Source organism: Salmo trutta, chromosome 28 (genome assembly GCF_901001165.1).
Source record: "Salmo trutta chromosome 28, fSalTru1.1, whole genome shotgun sequence".
NCBI lineage: Eukaryota > Metazoa > Chordata > Actinopteri > Salmoniformes > Salmonidae > Salmo > Salmo trutta.
Genome location: NC_042984.1, coordinates 39,626,144 through 39,653,052, shown reverse-complemented (window position 1 = coordinate 39,653,052; position 26,909 = coordinate 39,626,144). Strand labels below are relative to the sequence as shown.

General features: G+C 44.1%; 1 protein-coding gene across 3 annotated transcripts; it reads right to left on the bottom strand.

Moving 5' to 3' along the window:
- Positions 1-1,375: 1,375 nt before the first annotated feature.
- On the bottom strand, positions 1,376-15,738 carry LOC115166213 (serine/threonine-protein kinase Sgk2). 3 transcript variants are annotated; one of them, XM_029720009.1, is made up of 13 exons: positions 15,514-15,738; positions 10,086-10,156; positions 9,901-9,959; positions 9,349-9,406; positions 8,887-8,970; positions 8,107-8,238; positions 6,039-6,151; positions 5,892-5,928; positions 5,629-5,715; positions 5,407-5,502; positions 3,889-4,044; positions 3,606-3,695; positions 1,376-3,108 (listed from the first exon to the last, which is right to left on the bottom strand). In XM_029720009.1, the coding sequence occupies exons 2-13, from the start codon at positions 10,101-10,103 to the stop codon at positions 2,950-2,952; spliced, it is 1,089 nt and encodes a 362-aa protein (XP_029575869.1). In that variant the 5' UTR covers positions 10,104-10,156; positions 15,514-15,738; the 3' UTR covers positions 1,376-2,949. The 3 variants fall into 3 exon arrangements, with proteins under 3 accessions (XP_029575869.1, XP_029575867.1, XP_029575868.1); XM_029720007.1 differs by having other exon boundaries at positions 15,574-15,738; XM_029720008.1 differs by lacking the exon at positions 15,514-15,738 and adding an exon at positions 14,557-15,394.
- Positions 15,739-26,909: the final 11,171 nt, after the last annotated feature.

Below are 26,909 nucleotides of genomic sequence, written 5' to 3'. Positions count from 1 at the left end.
CTCGTAAAACTGACCATCCTACCAATCCTCGACTTCGGCGATGTCATTTACAAAATAGCCTCCAATACCCTACTCAACAAGCTGGATGCAGTCTATCACAGTGCCATCCGTTTTGTCACCAAAGCCCCATATACTACCCACCACTGCGACCTGTACGCTCTCGTTGGCTGGCCTTCGCTTCATAATCGTCGCCAAATACATTGGCTCCAGGTCATCTATAAGACCCTGCTAGGTAAAGTCCCCCCTTATCTCCGCTCACTGGTCACCATAGCAGCACCCACCTGTAGCACGCGCTCCAGCAGGTATATCTCTCTGGTCACCCCTAAAGCCAACTCCTCCTTTGGTCGTCTCTCCTTCCAGTTCTCTGCTGCCAATGACTGGAACGAACTACAAAAATCTCTGAAACTGGAAACACTTATCTCCCTCACTAGCTTTAAGCACCAGCTATCAGAGCAGCTCCCAGATCACTGCATCTGTACATAGCCCATCTATAATTTAGCCCAAACTACTACCTCTTCCCCTACTTTATTTATTTATTTTATTTATTTTTGCTCCTTTGCACCATATTATTTATATTTTAACTTTGAACTTTCTTCAAATAACAAATCTACCATTCCAGTGTTTTACTTGCTATACTTTATTTACTCTGCCACCATGGCCTTTTTTGCCTTTACCTTCCTTATCTCACATCATTTGCTCACATTGTATATAGTCTTATTTTTTTCTACTGTATCATTGATTGTATGTTGTTTTACTCCATGTGTAACTCTGTGTTTTTTATGTTGTCGAACTGCTTTGCTTTATCTTGGCCAGGTCGCAATTGTAAATGAGAACTTGTTCTCAACTTGCCTACCTGGTTAAAAAAAGGTGAAATAAAAAAATAAAAAAAATAAAAAAATAAAAAATCGGCTTTCTTCTCAGCCAGCGCGCTCACCAAAAAAAAATAGGATGGACACACACTTTACACACAATGCGCAACACATTCAGTTTTTTTTTTGTCAAACACACTCACTCACAATACATCCCAAAAACAGGAAAAACACACGCATGTCCTCCGAGCAGCGTGAAATAAATGCGATGAGCCGTTCAGCATGTACTCTGTCAGTAACTGATCCCTGTCTTGCCTTTTTGTCTTGTTTTTGATTGATTTAGAAACTGTTTTCAGTTTTAGGAACACATTTAGTTGATCTGACATCTGTTGATATTGGAAATGTTACATTTGCATAAAGCCTTTTTAAACGCTACCTTTGTATGTTTTGCTTGATGAAAGTAATATGTTTTGAGAAAATATGTTTGTAGTAATTATTTCTTCATAACGGTAGTTTTCGTTTCACACTTCAGTCAGATGGAAGATCTGTCAACGCAAGACACGGTAAACATAGGGATAGTTATTTATTGTAACGTTTTTTATGTACACATACATCATTGCGCATCAGTCACCTTTAACACGGTGCTGGCATAAGTCAACAGTCGAATGTTACCCGTCGTGTTGACACAATCATATGGCTTGTTCCACAAGGTTAAGAACACCATGGCACGCACTTTTACAGTTGTAAGAAGATGGCGTAGGTTTATGTTGCTGTTAAAGGGATAGCTCACCCACATTACAAAATAACACGTTGATTTCCTTGCCCTGTAAGCAGTCTATGGTATAACAGCAATCTGTGCTTTGGTTTTATTTCCCCTGGAAATGTTTCCAAATGCTAAGGTTTTAGCATTTGTGGAACAAATCACATCCAAGTCCTTGTACCGATATTAGCATTTTTTTCGGCATGTTCAAATCATGAGAAAGTATCTCAAATTGATTGTAAAGCTCAACAAAGTCACTTATACATGACTTGAACCTCGTGAAAAATGTAAACACTGCACACTGCCGTTCAACCCTTAGGTCTACATCAGGCATCCAATGTTTTAGCATTTGTGGAACAAATCCTGGTATCGATATTAGCACTTTTTGCACACATGTTCAAATCATGAGAAAGTATCTCAAATTGATTGTAAAGCTCAACAAAGTCACTTATACATGACTTGAACCTGTGTGCAAAAAGTGCTAATATCGATACCAGGATTTGTTCCACAAATGCTAAAACATTGGATGCCTGATGTAGACCTAAGGGTTGAACAGCAGTGTGCAGTGTTTACATTTTTCACGAGTTTCCCTTTAACTCCAAGCACTGGCAAAAACAATACCTGTATGTGCGGATGTTCTTCAGCTTTTGTACATTTAGAAACAGTGCCAGGGAAATAAAACCAAAGCATCGATTGCTGTCATACCTTTTCCATAGATTGCTTATATCGGTACCATGACTTTGTGGCATTTGTGGCACAAATCCCATTCAAGTCATGGTACTGATACGCACATTTTCCACGCATGTTCAAATCATCTATAATTGCCGTTAAACCTTTTCTATAGACTGCTGACAGGGAAAGGAAATTTGTAATTTGAGTGAGCTATCCCTTTAAGCATGCCTAGATGCAACAATAGAGTCAAGCCTCTAATCTAATCTACACAAAGTCAGTGATAACAGAAACAGCATGTTTTCAAATCAATAATGTATTGTTGGACAATCATCACATTTCATTTAAAATAACAAATGTTTGGAAGGTCCACCATGTTTGTATTAAAAACAGCACTTAAAGAGCAGAAATATGGTTTCGACTAGAGTTTCACAGATATCATTAGTGCCTGCTGCGTCATGCACTGTGCATAGCCTACACAAAAATGCATTCTGTTCAATGTGCTCCACTTCTATGGCTGTGGCCAATGAAGTTGATCGAGGTTGCCACTAACTGATCAAGGGCCAAATATCTTTTTCACCTCCTGACTTAGAGGTTAAGGTTAGGATTTGGGGTTGAGGAATTGAATCCTAGATATGTGGTTAGGGGTAACTTCTACTTCTACCTCGAGCTCAGGCAGTGGTGGTGCTGTGAGGGGTCTTCTTCCTTGTCTTAGAGGAAGCTGTCTTCTTCACCACAGACGTAGGAGAAGCCATTGAAGGCGTTGTTGCTGCTGGTGCTGGCGTTCAGCTCAGGGGTGCGGCCCACCGAGTTAGGCACCATCTCTCTGGTGAACTCTGGGTCTATGTGCTGCGTGTCCGCTGGCCCTTTCTGGAGGAGAGAGGGGACATGTTAGGGAATTGAGCAAAGTGATAGAAAAAAAAGAGACGGACAGTGTGAAGGTTAAAACGAGGGAAAAAAGGTAGTGAGAGAAGGTTTTAGAGATATAGCCGTTAAGGTTAGAGAATATGGTAAGCAACAGGCAATTTATTTTGGCCCTCAAAAGTGGGGGGGGGCTTCGTTTTTGGTCAAAAAAGACAGTAAAATCTCCAGCAAATCATCCCCAAAAAATCATTAATTTGGAAATCTGTTCCCATGTATTCCCACCAACAACAAAAAAAGAGATGTGATCATGTCTCAATGTAATCAAGGTATGAAATGAGTGTTCTTTTCAAATACAATCTCTTTTTGGGCTTAGTTGTGGTCAATTTGCAGTGTACAAATGATTATGTTCTGCCCCCCCCCCCCCGACCATCCACTCTAACAAAAATTGGCCCGCGGCTGATTCTAATTGTCTACCAATGTTATGGACTGTGCCAACAACTCACCACATTGGGGTAGTACGGAGGAGTGATCCGCTTGTGGTACAGGTCATCCCAGTTAATCGGGGAGAAGAACACATGGTTCTTGATTTCTAACTGCAAAGTAAAACAAGAATCATATACAAGATATAAGCGATGTATAACCGAGTGAACATTAGCGAAACACAGTAACCGGCAAAGGCATGGGGTTGCTTCCGAAATGGCACAGAAGTAGTGCACTATATTGGGTATAGGGTGCCATTTCAGATGCAACCCATGGTCCATGGTGAGGGTCTAGTCAGCCACTCACAAAGTCGTCGATGGCTCCCAGCCTGCAGTGCTGGTCCTTCTGCAGGAGGCTCTGGAGCAGACTACAGACAGCGTCTGACTTCCCTGGGGGCAGAGGCAGAGGCTTGTGCAGGATACCATCATACAGCTCAGACATGTCCCGGCTGTAAAAAGGAGGCTAGAAACGGAGTAGAACGGAGGAGAGACACTGTAGCCACCAGCTACTCCAGAAACATTTCCTGAAGTTGGTAACATAATTGTCTTGGACATTTGCTGCACAAGGAAATAATATTTGGATTGGCCTTAGATTGCTAAGTACAGTAGCTATATAAGATTCAAAAACGATTTTATTTTAGTACTACTTTTCTTTAAAAATACTAAACATACACATACAAACGACTATACATCACACCTGCCCTGACCCTCAAGCTCACACCTCCATCTCTAGCACCCGCATCGCTCTCCGCCACATGGCCTCAAACTGCGCCATTTTGATTCTCACCGTCGCACACGCACGTTAAAAATTAAGATACTAAAGCATTTTACCTTTCCATTGTGTTGATTTCCAGTTTTTAAGTATACATTTTTTTCAAGATGATTGACGAGAAAAGTATGGTCCGACCCATCGGGTACCTCACTGCACCCTCATATGCCACGTCTTGTAATATGTAGACAGACGGATTAAAAGTACATTTACATCGTAATAATTCTGACAGCCAATTTTCTAACTCTGCCCATAACTTTTGGACTTTATCAAATTCCCAGAAGGCCTGGATTATTGAGTCTTTGTTCATTTTACACTTAAGACATGACTGCTGTTGTTCCCTTGTGCTGTAGAATGTGAATTTTGTATAATAAATGTATAATAAATGACATACATTAGTTTATACTGGATTAAGCGCATTTTTTCGTTTAACTGTTAGTTATGTTCCAACATTTCCTCCATCTTGTGACAATATCAGTTATCAGTTAAGTCTTGGTTCCAATAGTTTTGATTTTTTCTAAGATATTGTGAGTTGTATATGCTCTCTGCAAGGTTTTGTATAGCTTACCTACCATATGAATACCATTTTCTGACTCAAATAGGATTCCCTCAAGATTGCTTTGATTCCTAATAAAAATGTTGTGATATAAAACTTTGAAGTTGCATGTATTTGAAAATATCTACATTGGTCAATCCAAAATTGCTTTTTTAATCGTGTCATGGAAATAAATGTATTTCCTATTACCAAGTCATTTCTGATTTATATGCCTTTAGTTTTCCATGTGCACCAATTTATCAGTGAATTCTTAAAAAGCTATCCAACGATTGTGTTTTTTAGGGTGTGTTTTTAGGGAGTGATATTTGATCTTGTAGAATACATTTCATTTTATTCCATGTTGTTATTAGTGTTCTTAACTTGAAAGTTGTTAACGTTCTTAGCTTCCGTGGATGAGCATGCGCATCTCCATTGTTCCTCTTCACCCATTGTTCCTCTATAGTACATTTAACTATGCGCCGCAAGTAAAAGCATTGGGTGGCTGAGATTCAAAAACGTACAAGACTATAGATCATCTCATAGAGCACAGCTCCCAGACACCACCAGTCCACAGTGCGGTCATAGGGCTCCTTACGCAGAATCTCAGGGGCCAAATACTACAGAGAGAGAGAGAGAGAGAGAGAAATAGACAGATGGATATATACAGCTATAAGTGACCATTAGACATATGTTATCCTTAACATATCATTGAGCACAGACACAATCTCAGGGCTATCCCTCACCTCAGGGGTTCCACAGAAAGTGGACGTGGTGGTCTCCGGCTCCACTCCCTCTTTACACAGCCCAAAGTCCGTAAGCACCACGTGGCCCTGGAACACACGTCGTTTTAAGCACCTTCCCAATCAATCTTACAGGAACTTACGGGCCTGCGTATGATAGTGTTTTGCGAAATCTTGAACCCATCTTCTCTAAGATGAGAAGGAAGTGAGTTGAGACATTGAAAACAATCCAATAACATTACATCCACTTGTGAGTCAACACTTACCTGAGAGTCTAAGAGAATATTCTCTGGCTTCAGATCTCTACAAAAGAACAAACAAACAAACAAAGATATTTGATTACACTGACCCTCAAAAGTGTACGTAATAATGTGTTGCTTCTACGTGAATGTGTCTTTGCAAAACTGTCTGACCTGTAAACGATGTTGAGAGAGTGAAGGTAGCCGATGGCACTGGCTACCTCAGCAGCATAGAACCGAGCCCTCGGCTCCAAGAAGCACCGCTCCCTCTGCAGGTGGAAGAAGATCTTCAAGACAGAGCGAGAGAAAATGAGAGGGAGGGAAAAAAAGAGGTTAGAGATAGAGGTAGAAAGAAAACAGTTATGTCTTGTTGTTTTAACTGTCATTCTCCTGGGCTCTGACAAAGCGTGTCACATTACTACCACTACATTATTAACTCATCATAATACTGTGACAGAGACTTTGGACTGAGCCGATGATTCAATGGGAGTAAAGTGTGACTAAGCCCAGGGCTATGACACACTGCTCTGCTGTTTCTGTGCTGTCCATAGCTTGCCAGCTTTAATATACAGTACCAGTCAAAAGTTGACACACCTACTCATTCAAGGGTTGTTCTGTACTTTTACTGTTTTCTACATTGTAGAATAATAGAGAACACATCAAAACTAGGAAATAACACATATGGAACCATGTATTAAGCAAATAAGTGTTAAACAAATCAAAATATATTTTATATTTGAGATTCTTCAAAGTAGCCACCCTTTGCCTTGATTACAGCTTTGCACACTCTTGGCATTCTCTCAACCAGCTTCATGAGGTAGTCACCTGGAATGCATTTCAATTAGCATGTGTGCCTTGTTAACAGTTAATTTGTGGAATTTATTTCCTTCTTAACACGTTTGAGCCAATCAGTTGTGTTGTGACAAGGTAGGGGTGGTATACCGAAGATAGCCCTATTTGGTGAAAGACCAAGTCCATCTCATGGCAAGAAAATCTCAAATAAGCAAAGATAAATGACAGTCCATTATTACTTTAAGACATGAAGGTCAGTCAATCTGGAAAATGTCAAGAACTTTGAAGGTTTCTTCAAGTGCAGTCTCAAAAACCATCAAGCGCTTTGATGAAACTGGCTCTCATCAGGACCGCCACAGTTACCTCTGCTGCAGAGGATACGTTCATTAGAGTTAACTGCACCACAGATTGCAAACCAAATAAATGCTTCACAGTGTTTAAGTAACAGACACATCTAAACATCAACTGTTCAGAGGAGACTGCGCGAATCAGGCCTTCATGGTCGAATTGCAGCAAAGAAACCACTACTGAAGGACACCAATAAGAAGAAGAGACTTGCTTGGGCCAAGAAACACGAGCAATGGACATTAGACCGGTGGCAATCTGTCCTTTGGTCTGATGAGTCCAAATTTGCGATTTTTGGTTCCAACCGCCGTGTCTTTGTGAGACGCAGAGTAGGTGAACGGAGGATCTCCGCACATGTGGTTCCCACCGTGAAGCATGGAAGAGGAGGTGTGATGGTGTGGGGGTGCTTTGCTGGTGACACTGTCTGTGATTTATTTAGAATTCAAGGCACACTTAACCAGCCTGGCTACCACAGCATTCTGCAGCAATACACCATCCCATCTGGATTACGCTTAGTGGGACTATCAACTGTTTTTCAACAGGACAATGACCCAACACACATTTCCAGTCTGTGTAAGGACTATTTGACCAAGAAGGAGAGTGATGGAATGCTGCATCAGATGACCTGGCCTCCACAATCACCCGACCTCAACCCAATTGAGATGGTTTGGGATGAATTGAACCGCAGAATGTGGGAAAAGCAGCCAACAAGTGCTCAGCATATGTGGGAACTCCTTCAAGAATGTTGGAAAAGCATTCCAGGTGAAGCTGGTTGAGAGAATGCCAAGCATGTGCAAAGCTGTCATCAAGGCAAAGGGTGGCTACTTTGAAGAATCTAAAATATATTTTGATTTGTTTAACATTTTTTGGTTACTACACGATTCCATATGTGCTATTTCATAGTTTTGATGTCTTCACTATTATTCTACAATGTAGAACATCGTAAAAATAATGAAGAACCCTTGAATGAGTAGGTGTGTCAAAACTGTTGACTGGTACTGTAAATAAAGGATGACTTATTAGGAACATTGCTACAGTCCATTCCTTTTGCCGTTTGCATATCATATGCAACCTTTCAGGAAACCCAGGGCCATTAGCTAGCTACCTCTCCCCCGTTGACATAGTCCAGGACAAAGTAGAGCTTCTCTGGGGTCTGGAAGGAGTAGTGGAGGCCCACCAGGAAAGGGTGCTTCAGGCTCTTCAGCAGCACGTTCCTCTCTGCCATGATGTTCTTTTGCTAGAGGACACAAAGCAGCATTGAACCAGCGGACACGAGGCAGAGGGCAGGACACAGCCGAATACAGGCCCCTGTCAGCACCACTGCTTCAGCCCCAAGCGCGAGACAAGAGACAATACACAGAAAGAGTGGGGAGAGAGCGAGACACCTCTTTCCTAAAAGGTCCACAGTGTTATTTATGCTGCTTTGAGTCACAAGTGCAGCCGTCTACACACGTCTGACTAGGTCTGTCAGACAGCTATAACGTGTGTCTGTAAGTAGCTAATAAAGTCCAAGACTTGCTTATAACTATCAAGTGATACAAAACCAAGGGGAAAAAACTGTTCTGATTATGGGAATGTTTATGGGAATGTACACTTTGTAAGAAACACACAATAGAGACTGGGGGGGCTGTATAATCAGTCTGTCAGAGTACAAAGGACAGCACACACTTCAGATTAGATTAGATGTTATCTTTCTTAGAAACACACGACAGACTTAGGCTAAACCAGTTCTGCTACACAGTGAAATTCATACACACGTTGAATATATACTGACATAAAGGGTTTTATTGGTGTAATTTAATGGACCTTTACCACAGAAAATAAATAACCTATATGTGAGTTGGTTGGGAGAATGAATAACTAAATTAAAAGTTTATAGACCAACCTCCTTTTTCTTCAGGATGACTTTCTTCTGTAAAACTTTGACCGCATAGAATTTGTTGTCAGCTTTGAGCTTGGCGAGCAGGACCTGGATGCGGGGTGGTTGCCGATAAATCTCTGTTTGTTTACTCAAAACTTCACTAATATGACACTCTTATCATAAACATATCTTAAATCAATCTCGAAGGTCAATGAAGTACACACAAATAACATATTTGATTAACAGTCACACAAAACATAGAGAGAAAGTAGTCATAGACGCAATGAAAAAGGACTGCAAATTAACTGGACAAATTAAAAATGGCTACTCATCCGGGGTACAATTTGTCAACAACCTTATCCTCATTCATTGGTTTGTTTTGGCCTTTTCATCAAGGTAACCTTAACAGTCCTGCATAGACAAAGTTAATCATTGATGAAGGCATGCAGCCGTTTATCAGACAGACAGCAGTGTAGTCTGTCTTACCTTCCCATAGGTCCCTTTTCCAATAACAGCCAAGAAGTCAAAGTCAGTGGGCTTGGCACTGAAACAAGACAGGAATAATGATACAGATATCTGTGTCATACGGATTGACATTACACGTATCACGACAGGTTATGGCAGAGACAACCGTCTCGCAACATGACTCCGGTATGATGCATGAAATAGCATGTTCGGTCAAGGGCTCCATTCAATGGGTGAAGCTGAAGCGTAAAGGTCATTTCAGATTGAGCCGACACATGCGGTGTTTATCGCGAATACAGTCTCCGCTAAAGCGGGAACAATGCCTTCAAATTTCAATCACGCTGTAAAACTGAATTTCCACCATGCGGATTGAAAAGAGCCCCAAGTCTCAATAGCAAAGTACAGCAGTGTATGTTCGTGGTTGCAGCTGATGTATGGCGTCACATCGAGGTGAAAATAGTTTTGTTAATGAAGGCATCAGGATCACAATTCTGTTGGTAAAGGGTTACCAGATGTCAGTTCTACGGGGAATTACGAATCACTGAAACCCATTACTCTTAATACTGTACATACTGTGGGTTTGCCGAGGGTCCCAGGTTGACCTCACTGAGGGTGGAGGACGGTGATCTAAGCTAGAAGACAAGTAGGAAAAAAATGATGACTGATAGAGCACAGCAGTGTAAACAACCAGTAGCAAAAATAGGATTCAATCCTTGATTGACTATATAGCACAGCACACTACAGACTGAAACACTCACTGGATTACAATTTGCCATGGTCTTGGTCCATTCCTCGCCCACCGGGGAGCCTACATCAGTGCTTCACAGACCTGTCATTACAAAGAGGACACGATAGGAACATCATGATATGATAGCACCCCACAGAAGTGTGTGACTGCTGCTGGTCCCCCTATGCCAGCTTGACCCTGACAAACTGGTAGTTCTGGTTTGAAACCCAGCGCAGGCAGGCACAACAAAGGATATTTGTTGTTTTGGAGAGTACATATCAGTGGACACTTTTACATGGCAAATGTTACTTTCCCATGTCCACAAATGTGTGCGGGACTGCTTAGGTCATTATTCAAACCAATTTCAATCTCCCCCACACACGGTCACTTGCCAAGAATGTCTGAATGTTTTGAAATGTTCCTTCTATGGTCTTAAGAAATGTTTAACCTTTAGGCCTACTGAATAAACAGCCATATGTCCTCAAGAGTAGATTGTGATGTGCTACAGTAGATGTGTGGAAAGTTAGAAACCCATTTGAAGGTTGATATCTATTTCGACAGTCATGTGTATCACCCTCTAATTAGGGCTTTGGGATTATTATAGGCCTTATATTCTCAAATTATACCACTGTGTAAATACAAGCACAAATTACAAATAGGGTGTTGTCAAACTATGAAAACGTTCAGCAGACCTATTCTGTCAGCATAGAAAATACACACATACAGTCGATTTGGGAAGTATTCAGACCCCTTGTGTCACAACTTCCGCCGAAGTCGGTCCCTCTCCTTGTTCGGGCGGAGTTCGGCGGTCGACGTCACCGGTCTTTTAGCCATCACCGATCCACTTTTCATTTTCCATTTGTTTTGTCTTTGTTTTCTACACACCTGGTTTCTATTCCCCAATTACTTGTTCATTATTTAACCCTCTGTTTCCCACATGTTAGTGTGCGCGTTTATTAATTTGTTCATGGCGGTACTTGTCGGCTGGTTATGTTTGCCGGATTATGTATTTACGCCCGTTATTTTCGAGTGACCGGTATTTCTCCGCACTTTGAGTATTGTCTGTATACTAGTGCTGTTGTGGAATTAAATACCTTGTACACTCATTTCTGCTCTCCTGCGCCTGATTCACTGCACCAGTTAACCACCGCCTGACACCTTGACTTTTTCCACATTTTGTTACGCTACAGCCTTATTCTAAGATGGATTACATAGTTTTTCCCTCCCCTCATCAATCTACACACAATATCCAATAATGACAAAGCAAAAATATGTTCTTAGAAATTAGCATCCTCTCAAGCTCTGTCAGGTTGGATGGTGAGCGTCGCTGCACAGCTATTTTCAGGTCTCTCCAGAGATGTTAGATCGGGTTCAAGTCTGGGCTCTGGCTGGGCCACTCAAGGACATTTAAAGACTTGTCCCGAGGCCACTCCTGCGTTGTCTTGGCTGTGTGCTTAGGGTCGTTGTCCTGTTGGAAGGCGAACCTTCGCCCCAGTCTGAGGTCTTGAGCGTTCTGGAGCAGGTTTTCATCAAGGATCTGTATTTTGCCCCATTCATCTTTCCCTTGATCCTGACTAATCTCCCAGTCCCTGCCACTGAAAAACATTCCCACAGCATGCTGCTGCCACCACCATGCTTCACCGTAGGGATGGTGCCAAGTTTTCTACAGATGTGACACTTGGCATTCAGGCCAAAATGTTCAATCTTGGTTTCATCAGACCAGAGAATCTTGTTTCTCGGGGTCTGAGAGTCCTTTAGGTGCCTTTTGGCAAACTCCAAGCGGGCTGTCGTGTGCCTTTCACTGAGAAGTGGCTTCCGTCTGGCCACTACCATAAAGGCCTGATTGGTGGAGTCCTGCAGAGATGGTTGTTCTTCTGGAATGTTCTCCCATCTCCACAGAGAAACTTCGGAGCTCTGTCAGAGTGACCATCGGGTTATTGGTCACCTACCTGACCAAGGCCCTTCTCCCACAATTGCTCTGTATTGCAGGGCGGCCAGCTCTAGGAAGAGTCTTGGTGGTTCCAAACTTCTTCCATTTAAGAATGATGGAGGCCATTGTGTTCTTGGGGACCTTCAAAGCTGCAGAAATGTTTTGGTACTCTTCCCCACATCTGTGCCTCGACACAATCCTGTCTCATAGCTCTATGGACAATTCCTTCGACATCATGGCTTGGTTTTTGCTCTGACATGCGCTGTCTACTGTGGGACCTTATATAGACAGGTGTGTGCCTTTCCAAATCATGTCCAATCAATTGAGTTTACCACAGGTGGACTCTAATCAAGTTGTAGAAACATCAAGGATGATCAATGGAAACAGGATGCACCTGAGTTGAATGTTGAGTCTCACAGCAAAGGGTCTGAATACTTATAGAAATCATGTATTTCTGATATTTATAAAAAAAATTGGCAAAAAAAATTTCAAAACCGGTTTTCGCTTTGTCATTATGGGGTATTGTGTGTAGATTGATGAGGAAATTGTTTTATTTAATCCATTTTAGAATAAGGCTGTAACGTAACAAAATGTGGGAAAAGTCAAGGGGTTTGAAAACTTTCCGAATGCACTGTATCAAAGGTCATAAATAAACTACTAGCCTATTACGGTTTACCATTGTACTCCTCGAGTGATTACAAGGCTATTTCGAGTATTTGGAGAACATTTTCCAACTTGATAAAACCATATTTCAAACATTCACCCATGGCTGGCCCCGTCATTAGGCAGGATTAGGCGGCCACCTATGGCGGAAGGTTGACGAGGGCGGCATTTTCTGAGATAAACTCACCAAGACGCACCTCCAAAAACCTCACTTAATTCTGCGCCAAAACAATGACAATTTCTCTCAACCAGTGGCATTTAGCTTTTTTAGGTGTGCGCTGATGACGCCCCTTTGATAAGCAGTGTCAAACATTGTCAAAGGCGCAAAATATTTTTGCTTGTCCATTCCCAGCGCGCCTCTCCAGGGTGCTGTTGGAGAGATGCATCTCTGCAGCGCTGTCAAAAAAATTATCGAACATCAATAATGTAGCAGATATAGGATATGGTAGAAATAATATGTGGTCTTTTCTGTAGCCTACAGGCTGGAGATGAAATGTATGACAATGTAATCATGCAGGCTTATCTGATCAAATGGCCTAACCTAAATGGCACTCAATCAAATAAAAAATGAGCTGTCATGTTAACAAACAACATATCCTAAGAACAGGACAGGTCAAAGTAAAATGGACAATATGGAATGGACAATCACAACTGCTGTGCAGGAGTTTCACCCCATTGTCATGATCAGTGGTTTCAAGTTTGTATCCATCAATTATTGACAAGCTGATCATAGCGAAAAAGAAAATACTTCTGCATTTCCCGCTGTGTAAACACATTGCAAATAGGCTCACGATAACTCCTGATAAAGTTTGGTAGCTGATATTCAGAGCGTAAATAGCCAAGTTGATTTGTCACAAGAATCAGGACTAATAAAGCCGTTTTACAAACGGTGCGCCTACCACATGGATGGGCATTCATACAATTCCATTGTGGGCTGACATGGTAGGCTACACCCCAGTAAGCACGATCCGTCGTCTTTTTGTGTTTTACAAACAGTAGGCTTACCACATAGATGGGCATTCATAAAATATAATTTCAGACAACACTGTAGGCTACTCCTCAGTAAGCACCGACCGACATCAAAGCCTTTTGGGTGTTTTTTTTTGGTGCAGTTCCGAACCGGCCTTGATTTCCACATTCACGGACATTGGATTTGGATCGGGTTCAGACCAAATCTGAACCAATCATAGACTTCTATGTTTGGTTCAGATTTTGTGGTCCAGACCGGCCTTGATTTCAACATCCATGGATTTTTGGTTCGGTCCGGACCAAATCTGAACCAATCATAGGCTTCTATGTTTGGTTCATATTTTATCCGGTCTAGACCAGCCTTGATTTGGCACAAACATAGACGTCTTTAAATGACTTATTTTCAACTTTCATTCAGAACCAAAAATGATCCTGATTTCAACATTCGGAAAATACATATTTTCAACATCTGTAAAATACATATTTTCAACATTCGGAAAATAAGTATTTTAAACTTTCATTCACAACCAAAAATTAACCTGATTTCAACGTCCGGAAAATACTTATTTTTCAATGTCCTGGAAAATAGGTACATCTGGAACATATGGAAAATATATGAAAAACATGGACAATATGGAACATATGAAACATTTTAAACATATGGAAAATACATTTTCACCTTTCATTCAGAATTTAAACTGAACCTAACTTCAATGTCTGGAAAATACTATTTTAGATGTCTTTTCAAACTCATTGGGACTGGGACTATTCTAATTTTGCGGGGGCGACATTTTTTGGTCTCCCCTATGGCGGCAGAATGGCAAGGACCAGACCTGCAGTCACCACCAACCAGAAATACATAAAAGGCTACATTTTACAGTACATTTGTGTACATTCTCAACCTACCTGCAGTAAATGTTAAAACGGAGTTCAAGCCTACCTGTCGCAGGTGCGTACGGTCGGTGGAGTGCGGTCTAATCGACTGACTGACCGAAGTCCCTTGGCTCGAGTCAAGTGTCGAAGCTCAGAGCGCAGCGCTGTTGTTGTCGCAGCTCGGAGCACAGCGCTATTGTTGTCCTGTACTTTAGGGCCACAGCTAGCAAGGCTAGTTGGGGTCACATAATTAACTAGCCTTATGGATATCCACTATCGTCGGGGCTTGATTACTCAGCTAACCATCCAAAAATCTCACAAGAAATAAATAAGGTGGTGTTTTTGGTGTAATAATAACGTTATACTATGCTATTATATTGGAATGTGTTATGTAGAATACTAATGAATCCTTATCTGATCTAAGACATTAATTCAGCTTTGATCTAACTTTACTAAACGAGCACCTACCACCGTTGTGAGAAGAAGCGGAGCTCCTGGGAGCAACGTTTAGGTGAGCTCCAGCAGCGCTACACCCGCTGCACCGAATGAGCTAATTTAAGCGCATACTCCTCTACCTCGCGCAAAATTTGGAGATGCAGAAACGAGACCACGTGTATGGCTGTTTTATGACAATCTGGGAATATTTGGCCAAGGGAACATTTCAGGTTGGTTTTAGTAAAACAGCTAGGAAGGGGATACTTTTAAAACTGGATTGAGTGAAGTGGCAGAAAATATGTTGAATAAGCAACTAATGAGCATGGAGAGCCTCTCAGGTTTGACAAAATGTATTTATATCTTTCAGTCTAACCCGGGTAATTACTTTAGTTTTGTAGATCTTCGAGAGAAACACGCTTTTTAAAAGTAGTTAGGCAACAGTCCTCTCAAAGTTCAGCTGAAATTTTACCCTGAAAAGGGGGGGGGGCTGAAATGCCAGGGCTGAATTTTAAAACTGCCGGCGACATTGTGAAATTCTATCAAATGCACGTGAAATTGCGCAGGAAGATAAAAAGGTAAATATTTTTACCGTTTGAGCTAGAGAAGGAGTTTTATTTTCTGCAAATCTGCAAGCATGCCTGTCACGAACCTTTTTTCCTCTCTGTCACTGCTGCGTGACAGCGAACGTGCAAAGCCTAGTTATTGGCTCTGCTTGGTCAATCCGCCGTCTGAAGTGGCCTCCAGAGCTTTCATACTTCTTGCGCTAAAAGGAGAAGACCAGAGCTATAGCGAAGGAACTTGTTAAGGAAGTGAGTTTGTATTTATACAGGACATCGGCTACCGCCCCCACCTACCGTCAACCAATCATGTCAATTCGGAGCAGAGTATTTGAGCAGAGTTGAGCCGTCGCGTATCCCGCTCATCGCTCATAGAGCGGCGCTTGCTCACTGCTCCAGCGCTCACGTCCTTTCCAACTGCTCCACTAAAAACCGCTCAGCACTCACAGAAGAAAAAAAACTGCCTTTCCAAATTCTGTCCATTCATTCATTCATTCACGTTGTTTCAATCCCAATTGTAACAACATCCATCTATTTTTGTGACTACTTGGACCTACCATTTGGTTTTGAGGTTTTGAAATCAAACCATATGATTTGAGTGAAAAATATTTTAATAAACATGAAAAGGTGAATGTAAGAAGCTAACATCGTTTCAAATCGGCTACATGTCATTTTAAACACCATATAAACACTAATTAGGTCAGGAGCCAGACAGGGAGCCTAAGAAGGAACATAAAATCATTATTTAGGCTATATTATTTCGTTGCAACGATTATTTATATTATTTCAAGGCTATAGCCTACAAAATAAATACATTGTGAATCATTTCTGAGTGTAACACACTAGGCTTGTATGGAGTCAGGGACATTAAGCGATCAGAATTTTAACAACATTTAGTTGTATTAAATCGTTATAGTCTATAAACTGTGCATTTCGGATGCGACTTACTTAGAATTAAATCCAAATTAAATGAAAAATGGCTTATTAGGCTCAGTCTACAATGCCTTTGAATTAGTTTTTAGAAAAGACTGTGGCTTCAGCCTCATGTGATGGTGACTGGAGAGTAGGCAAGCAGCGAGGAATAAATATCCTCTCCGTGCTCACAGAGCAACTGGGGATGCTGAACACCCTTCTGACCACTCTTGCCTCGCTGGGAGATTATGCAGTTTTTTCATTCAAGGGTTTTTTTTCGAGGGTTTTTCTTTATTTTGTCTATTTTCTACATCGAGAACCCTTTATACACAAAAATAAAAGTAATTTCTCACATTATAGCCATCAGACTAGCTATATCAAAAAACAAAAATGGATAACCAAGGAAAGCGCAATAAAAACTTCAGCAAACAAGAGCTTGAAGTGATGTTGGAGGAAATAGCAGCCAGGAAAAGGATGTTGTTGGGGAGAGTCAATAACTGCGGAGTGACTGCAGAGACCAAAACGCTGTCATCAAGGCAAAGGGTGGCTACTTTGAAGAATCTCAAATATAAAACATATTTTTATTTGTTTAACACTTCTTTGGTTCCAACATGATTCCATATGTGTTATTTCATAGTTTTGATGTCTTCACTATTATTCTCCAATGTAGAAAATAGTAAAAATATAGAAAAACCCTTGAATGAGTAGGTGTGTCCAAACTTTTGACTGGTACTGTATATATATATATATATATATATATATATGGGTAGGCCTAGTGGCAAAATAATGCAATCAAAACGGAAAGCCAGGCCTATTGGGCCAATTATGGCCTGTCATATAGATAATAGAACAATAATGAAGGAAACTTTCAAGAGATCAGATTTTTTGTTTATAAATACTTTGCTACAATGACACACTTAGTTAGCTACCCACCTCGTTCCTTTCTTTAGCATATGCATGAAGTAAGTACACTATCATGCCTTCCACAATGATTATTTAGTTGTGGACACTACATCACCCCACTCCCTCTCTTGCTCTTGGTCTACATCTCTGTAAGTCACCTTGATTTTGCACCTGTGTGTTTTATCAGTTTCTTTCTGAGAATATTTTGCGAACTACATGACAGTAGCTTAAGCAAGGGACTATAGCAGCACACAGGCAGACTACAAATGCATGATGGGCATGCCCTGAGCTCTTGATGTGAGCGCTACTGGAGAGAAATTGGAGCGGGCAAAGAAGGCCAAAGCTCCAACCTTTGGGAATCTTGCTCCAGGTTCCAGTTCAATTGGGCACGCTCCACTCCTTGCTCTGCTCCAGTTCCGCTCCGCTTACATACTCTGATAGGGATCCCTCCACATTGTTACAAAATTTGAGAGGTGCACAGCGACATGGGACGCAGCTTCATTTGGCTTCTGCATGCCTCCTGATGCTCCGCAATTGCGTCACACTGTCACGACTTCCCCCGAAGTCGGTCCCTCTTCTTGTTCAGGTGGCGTTGGGCGGTCGACGTCACCGGTCTTCTAGCCATCGCCGCTCCACCTTTAATTTTCCATTTGTTTTGTCTTGTTTTCCGCACACCTGGTTCACATTCTCTCATCAGACTAAATGTACATTACCCTCTGTTTCCCCCATGTCTGTGTGTGGAATTGTTCTTTGTGTAGGGTGTTACGCTACAGGCTGACTTGCGCTAGGTTTGTTTCAAACCTAGGTTTGTTTGTTTTGTTTAATCCGGTTCATGTTACCGTGGTTGTGCTTTGTGCTGCCTCGCTTGTGCCTTTGGGCCAGGGTGTATATTAAAGTTCTCCTGTTATCACCCATCTCTGCTCTCCTGCGCCTGACTTCCCGGCAACCAGTCACTCACCCCGTTACACACACCCTCCACATGAAGCCTGTGAACACATTTTCAGATTAAGCGTAAATTGGCATTAAGACTGGCCTGTGCTTTTGGTTATACCAGGGATGAATTGATACATTGTATCAACTTTGCTCACTCTGCACACTGCTCCAATGTATCAAATGTACAAATGCAACAAAAGAAGACTGATCAAGGTCTACATCCCCGCCATCAAGGCTAAATTATATTTAAAAAACTGATGGAGGAATAGATGTCCAGGAAGAGCAGAGGGAGTGGTGGCCCTGGTGGCGTGGTGCCAGGAAAATAATCTCTCCCTCAACTGAAACAAAACTAAGGAGCTGATTGTGGACTTCACGAGAGAGTGGAGGGAGAACGCCCCCATCCACATCGACGGGACCACAATGGAGAATGTGAAAAGCTTCAAGTTCCTTGGCATACACATCACTGACAATCTGAAGTGGTCCATCCACACAGACAGTGTGGCGAAGAAGGCCCAACAGCACCTCTTCAACCTCAGGAGGCTGAAGAGATTTGGCCACCAAGACCCTCACAAACTACATATGCACCATTGAGAGCATCCGGTTGGGCTGTATCACCATCTGGTACAGTAACTGCACCGTCCACAACCACAGGGCTCTCCAGAGGTTGGTGCGCTCTGCCCAACGCATCACTGGGGCCACACTGCCTGCCCTCCAGGACATCTACAACACCCGGTGTCACAGGAAGGCCAAAAAGATCATCAAGGACCTCAGCCACCGGAGCCACGGCCTGTTCACCCCGCTACCATCTAGAAGGCAGGCTCAGTACAGGTGCATCAATGCTGGGACTAAGAGACTGAAAGACAGCTTCTATCTCAAGGCCATCAGACTGTTAAATAGACACCACTAGCCGGCCTCCGCCCAGTACCCTGCCCTGAACTTTAATCACTGTCACTAGCCTGCTACCACGTGGTACTTAACCCTGCAACTTAGAGACTGCTGCCTTATGTACATAGTCATGGAACACCGGTCACTTTAATAACGATTACATAGTGTTTTACCCATTTCATATGTATATACTGTATTCTAGTTAAGGCCTGTCCTATTTAACTATTGCTGTACATATACTATTCTATCCTACATATTCTATATACTATATATTCTATCCATATACTGTCCATAATGTCTATACATCCCATCAATACAGTACCAGTCAAACGTTTGGACACATCGACTCATTCCAGGGACATCAAAACAGGTCAGCATCTCAGGAGTAAATGTCAGTTGGCTTTTCATAGCCGATCATTCAGAGTATCTCTACCGCTCCTGCTGTCTCTAGAGAGTTGAAAACAGCAGGTCTGGGACAAGGTAGCATGTCCGGTGAACAGGTCAGGGTTCCATAACCGCAGGCAGAACAGTTGAAACTGGTGCAGCAGCACGACCAGGTGGATTGGGGACAGCAAGGAGTCATCAGGCCAGGTAATCCTGAGAGAGAGGTCGAGAGAGAGGTTGAGAGAGAGAGAGAGAGAGAGAGAGAGAGAGAGGTTGAGAGAGAGAGAGAGAGATAAGGAGAGAGAGAGAGGTAGAGAGAGAGAGAGAGAGATAGGTAGAGAGAGAGAGAGAGAGAGAGAGAGAGAGAGTATATACAGGAGAAATACTCCAGATAGAACAAACTGACCCTAGCCCCCCGACACATAAACTATTGCAGCATAAATACTGGAGGCTGAGACAGGAGGGGTGGGGAGACACTGTGGCCCCGTCCAACGATACCCCCGGACAGGGCCAAACAGGCAGAATATAACCCCACCCACTTTGCCAAAGTACAGCCCCCACACCACTAGAGGGATATTTTCAACTACCAACTTACTGTCCTGAGACAAGGCCGAGTATAGCCCACAAAGATCTCTCCCACGGCACGAACCCAAGGGGGGGGCGCCAAACCGGACAGGAAGATCACGTCAGTGACTCAACCCATTCAAGTGGTGCACCCCTCCTAGGGACGGCATGGAAGAGCACCAGTAAGCCAGTGACTCAGCCCCTGTAGTAGGGTTCGTTGCTCCAGTGCCTTTCCATTCACCTTCACACTCCTGGATATATTTTGAAGTTTCAAAGGAAGATAACAAAAAGGCCATATGCAACATTTGTGCTGCTATTATTTCCCGAGGAGGGGAGAAAGTGAAATCTTTCAATACCACAAACCTAATTACTCATTTGAATGTGCATCACCCCCAGACGTTCAGCGACTACCTAGAATAAAAGCAGAAAAAAAGAAGCGCACACTTCCAACAACTAAACAAGTTCAAGTTGACCAGTCATTTGAAAGAGTAAGAACATTTCAGCGAGACAACTCAACGGCAAAATCCATTAAAGCTAAAATGATTAACTGCATTTTAGTTTGAACCAATATTTCTTTCCATGCATTTTTACGTTTCTCCATACAGTCAAGATTGGATAGTAAGAAGAGCCACCAACCACTTAACCATCTTTGTAATGCGGGGCAACTAAAATATTTCTGTCATGAATATCTGTTGTGCGATCAAATACGTTAATGGATGTGTAGTATTTCTCATTTAGAAGTTATTAAACATTCTGTTCCTAACTGAACAAATGAACATATGACACTTTGTTTCAACTTTTTAACTGTACCAGAATGCTTATTAAAAAGGCCGCTAAAATTGTAAACATCGGTTATCGGTGTCAATTCTTTTTGGCAAGGAAAATATCGGATATCGGTATCGGTCAAAAATGTCATATTGGTGCATCCCTACCCACCACCCAAAGGACATCCAGCCAACTTGACACAACTGCAGGAAGCATTGGAGTCAACATCCCTTTGGAAGTTTCCGACACCTTGTAGAGTCCATGCCCCGACGAATTGAGGCTGTTCTGAGTGGGAGGTGGAACTCAATATTAGGAAGGTGTCCTTAATGTTTTGTACACTCAGTGTATGTGTCCCATGTCAAGCTGCTTCCAAGTTCGCTATAACACCACTATTTTCCAGCCCATATAAACCTATAGGGTCCCACTAGATTGAGTACCCTAACCTAGGCTAATCCTACATTACAGCAGGCAAGTGAAAGTACATTCTAGGCCTATCCAATGGCGGGGAGGAATTAACAATGAAGCAGGGGTTTTACGCAAGTGACTGTGGGAGTAGATGCAACTCAAGGACCACGCCTGCATGCGCAAACCAGCTAATCTGAGGAGCTGTTTGAAAATATTCATGGTCATGGATGGATTCTCCCTTTCCTGGACTTCCTGATGGGCCGCCCCCAGGTGGTGAGGGTAGGTAGCAACCCATCTGCCACGCTGATCCTCAACACTGGAGCCCCCCAGGGGTGCGTGCTCAGTCCCCCCCTGTACTCCCTGTTCACCCACGACTGCATGGCAAGGCACGACTCCAACACCATCATTAAGTTTGCAGACAACACAACAGTGGTAGGCCTGATCACCAACAACGACAAGACAGCCTTTAGGGAGGAAGTCAGAGACCTGGCCGGGTGGTGCCAGAATAACAACCTATCCCTCAACGTAACCAAGACTAAGGAGATGATTGTGGACTACAGGAAAAGGAGGACTGAGCATGCCCCCATTCTCATCGACGGGGCTGTAGTGAAGCAGGTTGAGAGCTTTAAGTTCCTTGGTGTCCACATCATCAACAAACTAGAATGGCCCAAACACACCAAGACATTCGTGAAGAGGGCACGACAAAGCCTATTCCCCCTCAGGAAAGTGAAAAGATTTGGCATGGGTCCTGAGATCCTCAAAAGGTTCTACAGCTGCAACATCGAGAGCATCCTGACTGGTTGCATCACTGCCTGGTACGGCAATTGCTCAGCCTCCGACCGCAAGGCACTACAGAGGGTAATGCGTACGGCCCAGTGCATCTCTGAGGCTAAGCTGCCTGCCATCCAGGACCTCAGTGCAGTGCCCCTGTGACAACAATTTTGGACCCCCTTGTGGCACCCCTAAATGTGGAGTATGAAATAATTTGAACATAACTAATTTTTTTACATAACTAATGCACTGCGTTTTTGTATGCCTGTAAGACTGTCCCTGTTGTGTTTATTGTTTTTTCAGTGGATACTTTACTCCTTTTGAAATTAAAATATGAGTATCCATATTCCCGCTGCGCCTTGGTCCTCCTTTCAACAGCATGAAGGACTTTGTGACAGAACCACCCACCAAACCAGGACCAAGCAGCGGAAGAGGAAGGAGCAGCGACAGGAGAGAAAAAGGGAGGAATGGACATGGGAGGACGTCCTGGACGGCAAGGGAGCCTACACCTGGGAAGAGATCCTGGCCGGAAGGGATCGCCTCCCATGGGAACAGGTGGAGGCACTCAGGAGAGTGGAGGCAGCTGGACAGAGGAACCATCGGGAACGTTATGCTGGAACACGGTTGGGTAGGAAACCCGAGAGGCAGCCCCAAGATTTTTTTTGGGGGGGGGCACACGGGTAGCTTGGCCAGGCCAGGGAAGAGCCGTAAGCCAGCTACCCGTGACTACAGGGAGGTGCGTATGAGGTGGAGGGCGCCATGTTACGCTGAGGTACGCACCATCTCGCCTATACGGACGCACAGCCCAGTCCGCCCGGTACCAGCCCCACGCATCAGGAGGCTAGTGCGTCAGCCCAGCCTCGCCAATCAACAGTCGCCAGAGCCGCCCGCCAGTCAACAGTCGCCAGAGCCGCCCGCCAGTCAACAGTCGCCAGAGCCGCCCGCCAGTCAACAGTCGCCAGAGCCGCCCGCCAGTCAACAGTCGCCAGAGCCGCCCACCAGTCAACAGTCGCCAGAGCCGCCCGCCAGTCAACAGTCGCCAGAGCCGCCCGCTAGTCAGAAGCCGCCAGAGTGGCCAGACTGCCCGGTTCTGCCAGAGTGGCCAGACTGCCCGGTTCTGCCAGGGTGGCCAGACTGCCCGGTTCTGCCAGGGTGGCCAGACTGCCCGGTTCTGCCAGGGTGGCCAGACTGCCCGGTTCTGCAAGGGTGGCCAGACTGCCCGGTTCTGCCAGGGTGGCCAGACTGCCCGGTTCTGCCCGGTTCTGCCAGAGTGGCCAGACTGCCCGGTTCTGCCAGAGTGGCCAGACTGCCCGGTTCTGCCAGAGTGGCCAGACTGCCCTCCGGCCCAGCCCGAGTGGCCAGACTGCCCTCCGGCCCAGCCCGAGTGGCCAGACTGCCCTCCGGCCCAGCCCGAGTGGCCCTCCTGCCCTCCGGCCCAGCCCGAGTGGCCCTCCTGCCCTCCGGCCCAGCCCGAGTGGCCCTCCTGCCCTCCGGCCCAGCCCGAGTGGCCCTCCTGCCCTCCTGCCCTCCGGCCCAGCCCGAGTGGCCCTCCTGCCCTCCGGCCCAGCCCGAGTGGCCCTCCTGCCCTCCTGCCCCCCGGCCCAGCCCGAGGGGCCCTCCTGTTCCCCGGTCCAGCCCGAGTGGTCCGTCTGCCAGGGTCAGCCCGAGTGGCCCGTCTGCCCGGCGCAGCTATCGGCGCCATCAAAGTGGGCGACGCCGAAGGTGGAGCGAGGTCCACGTCCTGCACCTGAGCCACCTCCAGGATAGGTGGGTTGGGGAGGGAGGGTGTAGCACAGTGCCGTCGGTGACGGCAGCCACCCTCCCTTCCCTCCCTTATTGTTTAGGGGTTATTGTTTATGGGTTTTTTGTTGGTGTTTTTCTGTTGGTAGGTGCATTCCGGGGTCTGCACCTTGAGGGGGGGGTACTGTCATGTCCTGACCAGCAGATGGAGCTATTGTTTTAGTTTTGGGGTCAGGACGTGGCATGTTTGTGTTGGGAATGTTTGTGTTGTTGATTGGGACTTCCAATTGAAGGCAGGTGTGTTGAGTTGCCTTTGATTGGAAGTCCTATATTGGTGTGTGTTTTTCTTTGGGGTTGTGGGTGGTTGTTCTTGCACTGCGTTTTTGTATGCCTGTAAGACTGTCCCTGTTGTGTTTATTGTTTTTTCAGTGGATACTTTACTCCTTCTTTTGAAATTAAAATATGAGTATCCATATTCCCGCTGCGCCTTGGTCCTCCTTTCAACAGCACGAAGGATTTTGTGACACTTTAACCATGTACATACTACCTCAATCAGCCCAACTAACCGGTGGATGTATGTAGCCTCGCTACTGTTATAGCTTCGCTACTGTTGTTTTTATTTCTTTCCTTACCTATTGTTCACCGAATACCTTTTTTACACTGTTGGTTAGAGCCTGTAAGTAAGCATTTCACTGTAAGGTCTACACCTGTTGTATTCGGCGCACGTGACAAACTGATTTGATTTCTTGAAATAATCATTGATCCAAATATAGGAATATTAAATAAATGATGATAGGCAATAAAGAAATAATCACTGATCTGACATTACTTGGTTGGTAGCCTGGCATATCTCCTTTACTTTCCATCTATCGGTGATGTCTTCAAGGATGGGAAGAATGAAGGATGCATAGCTTATCCCAAAACAGGGGTATCGTCTCCATTATAGGCTATTTGTCTCCGCTATACCATTAACATAGACTACCACTTGCTCACCTTAGAGGCAAGTGGCTAGACCTGTTGGCTGTTAAGTTATAATGGAACGTAAAATGACTGTCTCAGATGGGGCTTTACCCAAACCCCTGCCCTGTGGCTATACAAGGTCTGTGACAGGGGTTTGGGGCCCTGACAGGGACTCGCAATACTATTCCACGCAATCCGTGACTTACATTCACAAGATAATAAGCATAGGCCTTTGAGGCCACTTCATTGGAAACACCATGCCATTACGCACACATTTGTAATTTAACCTTTGTTTCTACATATAGGCTGCTGGCCTAGCTGTTACTCTCTAAAACATACTGTGCATGGTGTGAGCATAAGCAGGGGATTGTAGCGAATTCGAGAACCACCGTGATGGGGACTGATACACACAACTCCATGTCTCTTAGCAGTCTGACAACGCACCATGGCAGAATGGTATTGCTTTGGAGATAACGTGTGTGTGTGTGTGAGACGCTTGTTTGAACGAGTGTGTTATACCCCCCACCCACACACACACACACCTGCATACACAGACAACCCACCTATCTCTACTATGTATAGTGGTGGCCAAAAGTTTTGAGAAGGACGCAAATATTAATTTCCACAAAGTTTGCTGCTTCAGTGTCTTTAAATATTTTTGTCAGATGTTACTATGTAATACTGAAGTATAATTACAAGCATTTCATAAGTGTCAAAGGCTTTTATTGACAATTACATGAAGTTGATGCAAAGAGTCAATATTTGCAGTGTTGACCCTTCTTTTTCAAGACCTCTGCAATCCGCCCTGGCATGCTGTCAATTAACTTCTGGACCACATCCTGACTGATGGCAGCCCATTCTTGCATAATCAATGCTTGGAGTTTGTCAGAATTTGTGGGTTTTTGTTTGTCCACCCGCCTCTGGGGAGTTAGTTTCCTGGTCATGGACCCAAATTATCAATGTTTTGTTCCCTGAACCACTTAGTTATCACTTTTGCCTTATGGCAAGGTGCTCCATCATGCTGGAAAAGGCATTGTTTGTCATCAAACTGTTCCTGGATGGTTGGGAGAAGTTGCTCTCGGAGGATGTGTTGGTACCATTCTTTAGTCATGGCTGTGATCTTAGGCAAATTTGTGAGTGAGCCCAGTCCCTTGGCTGAGAAGCAACCCCACACATGAATGGTCTCAGGATGCTTTACTGTTGGCATGACACAGGACTGATGGTAGCGCTCACCTTGTCTTCTCCGGACAAGATTTTTCCGGATGCCCCAAACAATCGGAATGGGGATTCATCAGAGAAAATGACTTTACCCCAGTCCTCAGCAGTCCAATCCCTGTACCTTTTGCAGAATATCAGTCTGTCCTTGATGTTTTTCCTGGAGAGAAGTGGCTTCTTTGCTGCCCTTCTTGACACCAGGCCATCCTCCAAAAGTCTTCGCCTCACTGTGTGTGCAGACGCACTCACACCTGCCTGCTGTCATTCCTGAGCAAGCTCTGTACTGGTGGTGCCCCGATCCCACAGCTGAATCAACTTTAGGAGACGGTCCTGGCGCTTGCTGGACTTTCTTGGGAGCCCTGAAGCCTTCTTCACAACAATTGAACCACTCTTCTTGAAGTTCTTGATGATCCGATAAATGGTTGATTTAGGTGCAATCTTACTGGCAGCAATATCCTTGCCTGTGAAGCCCTTTTTGTGCAAAGCAATGATGACGGCACGTGTTTCCTTGCAGGTAACCATGTTTGACAGAGGAAGAACAATGATTCCAAGCACCACCCTCCTTTTGAAGCTTCCAGTCTGTTATTCGAACTCAATCAGAATGACAGAGTGATCTCCAGCCTTGTCCTCGTCAACACTCACACCTGTGTTAACGAGAGAATCACTGACATGATGTCAGCTGGTCCTTTTGTGGCAGGGCTGAAATGCAGTGGAAATGTTTTTTGGGGATTCAGTTCATTTGCATGGCAAAGAGGGACTTTGCAATTAATTGCAATTCATCTGATCACTCTTCATAACATTCTGGAGTATATGCAAATTGCCATCATACAAACTGAGGCAGCAGACTTTGTGAAAATCAATATTTGTGTCATTCTCAAAACGTATGGCCACGACTGTATAACACGAACTTGGATGAAATATCTCATCCGAGTCCGTGTGGTAAATCCTAAAAAGAATATGTGGCATAACCTCTTCCTAATAGGCCTACTTA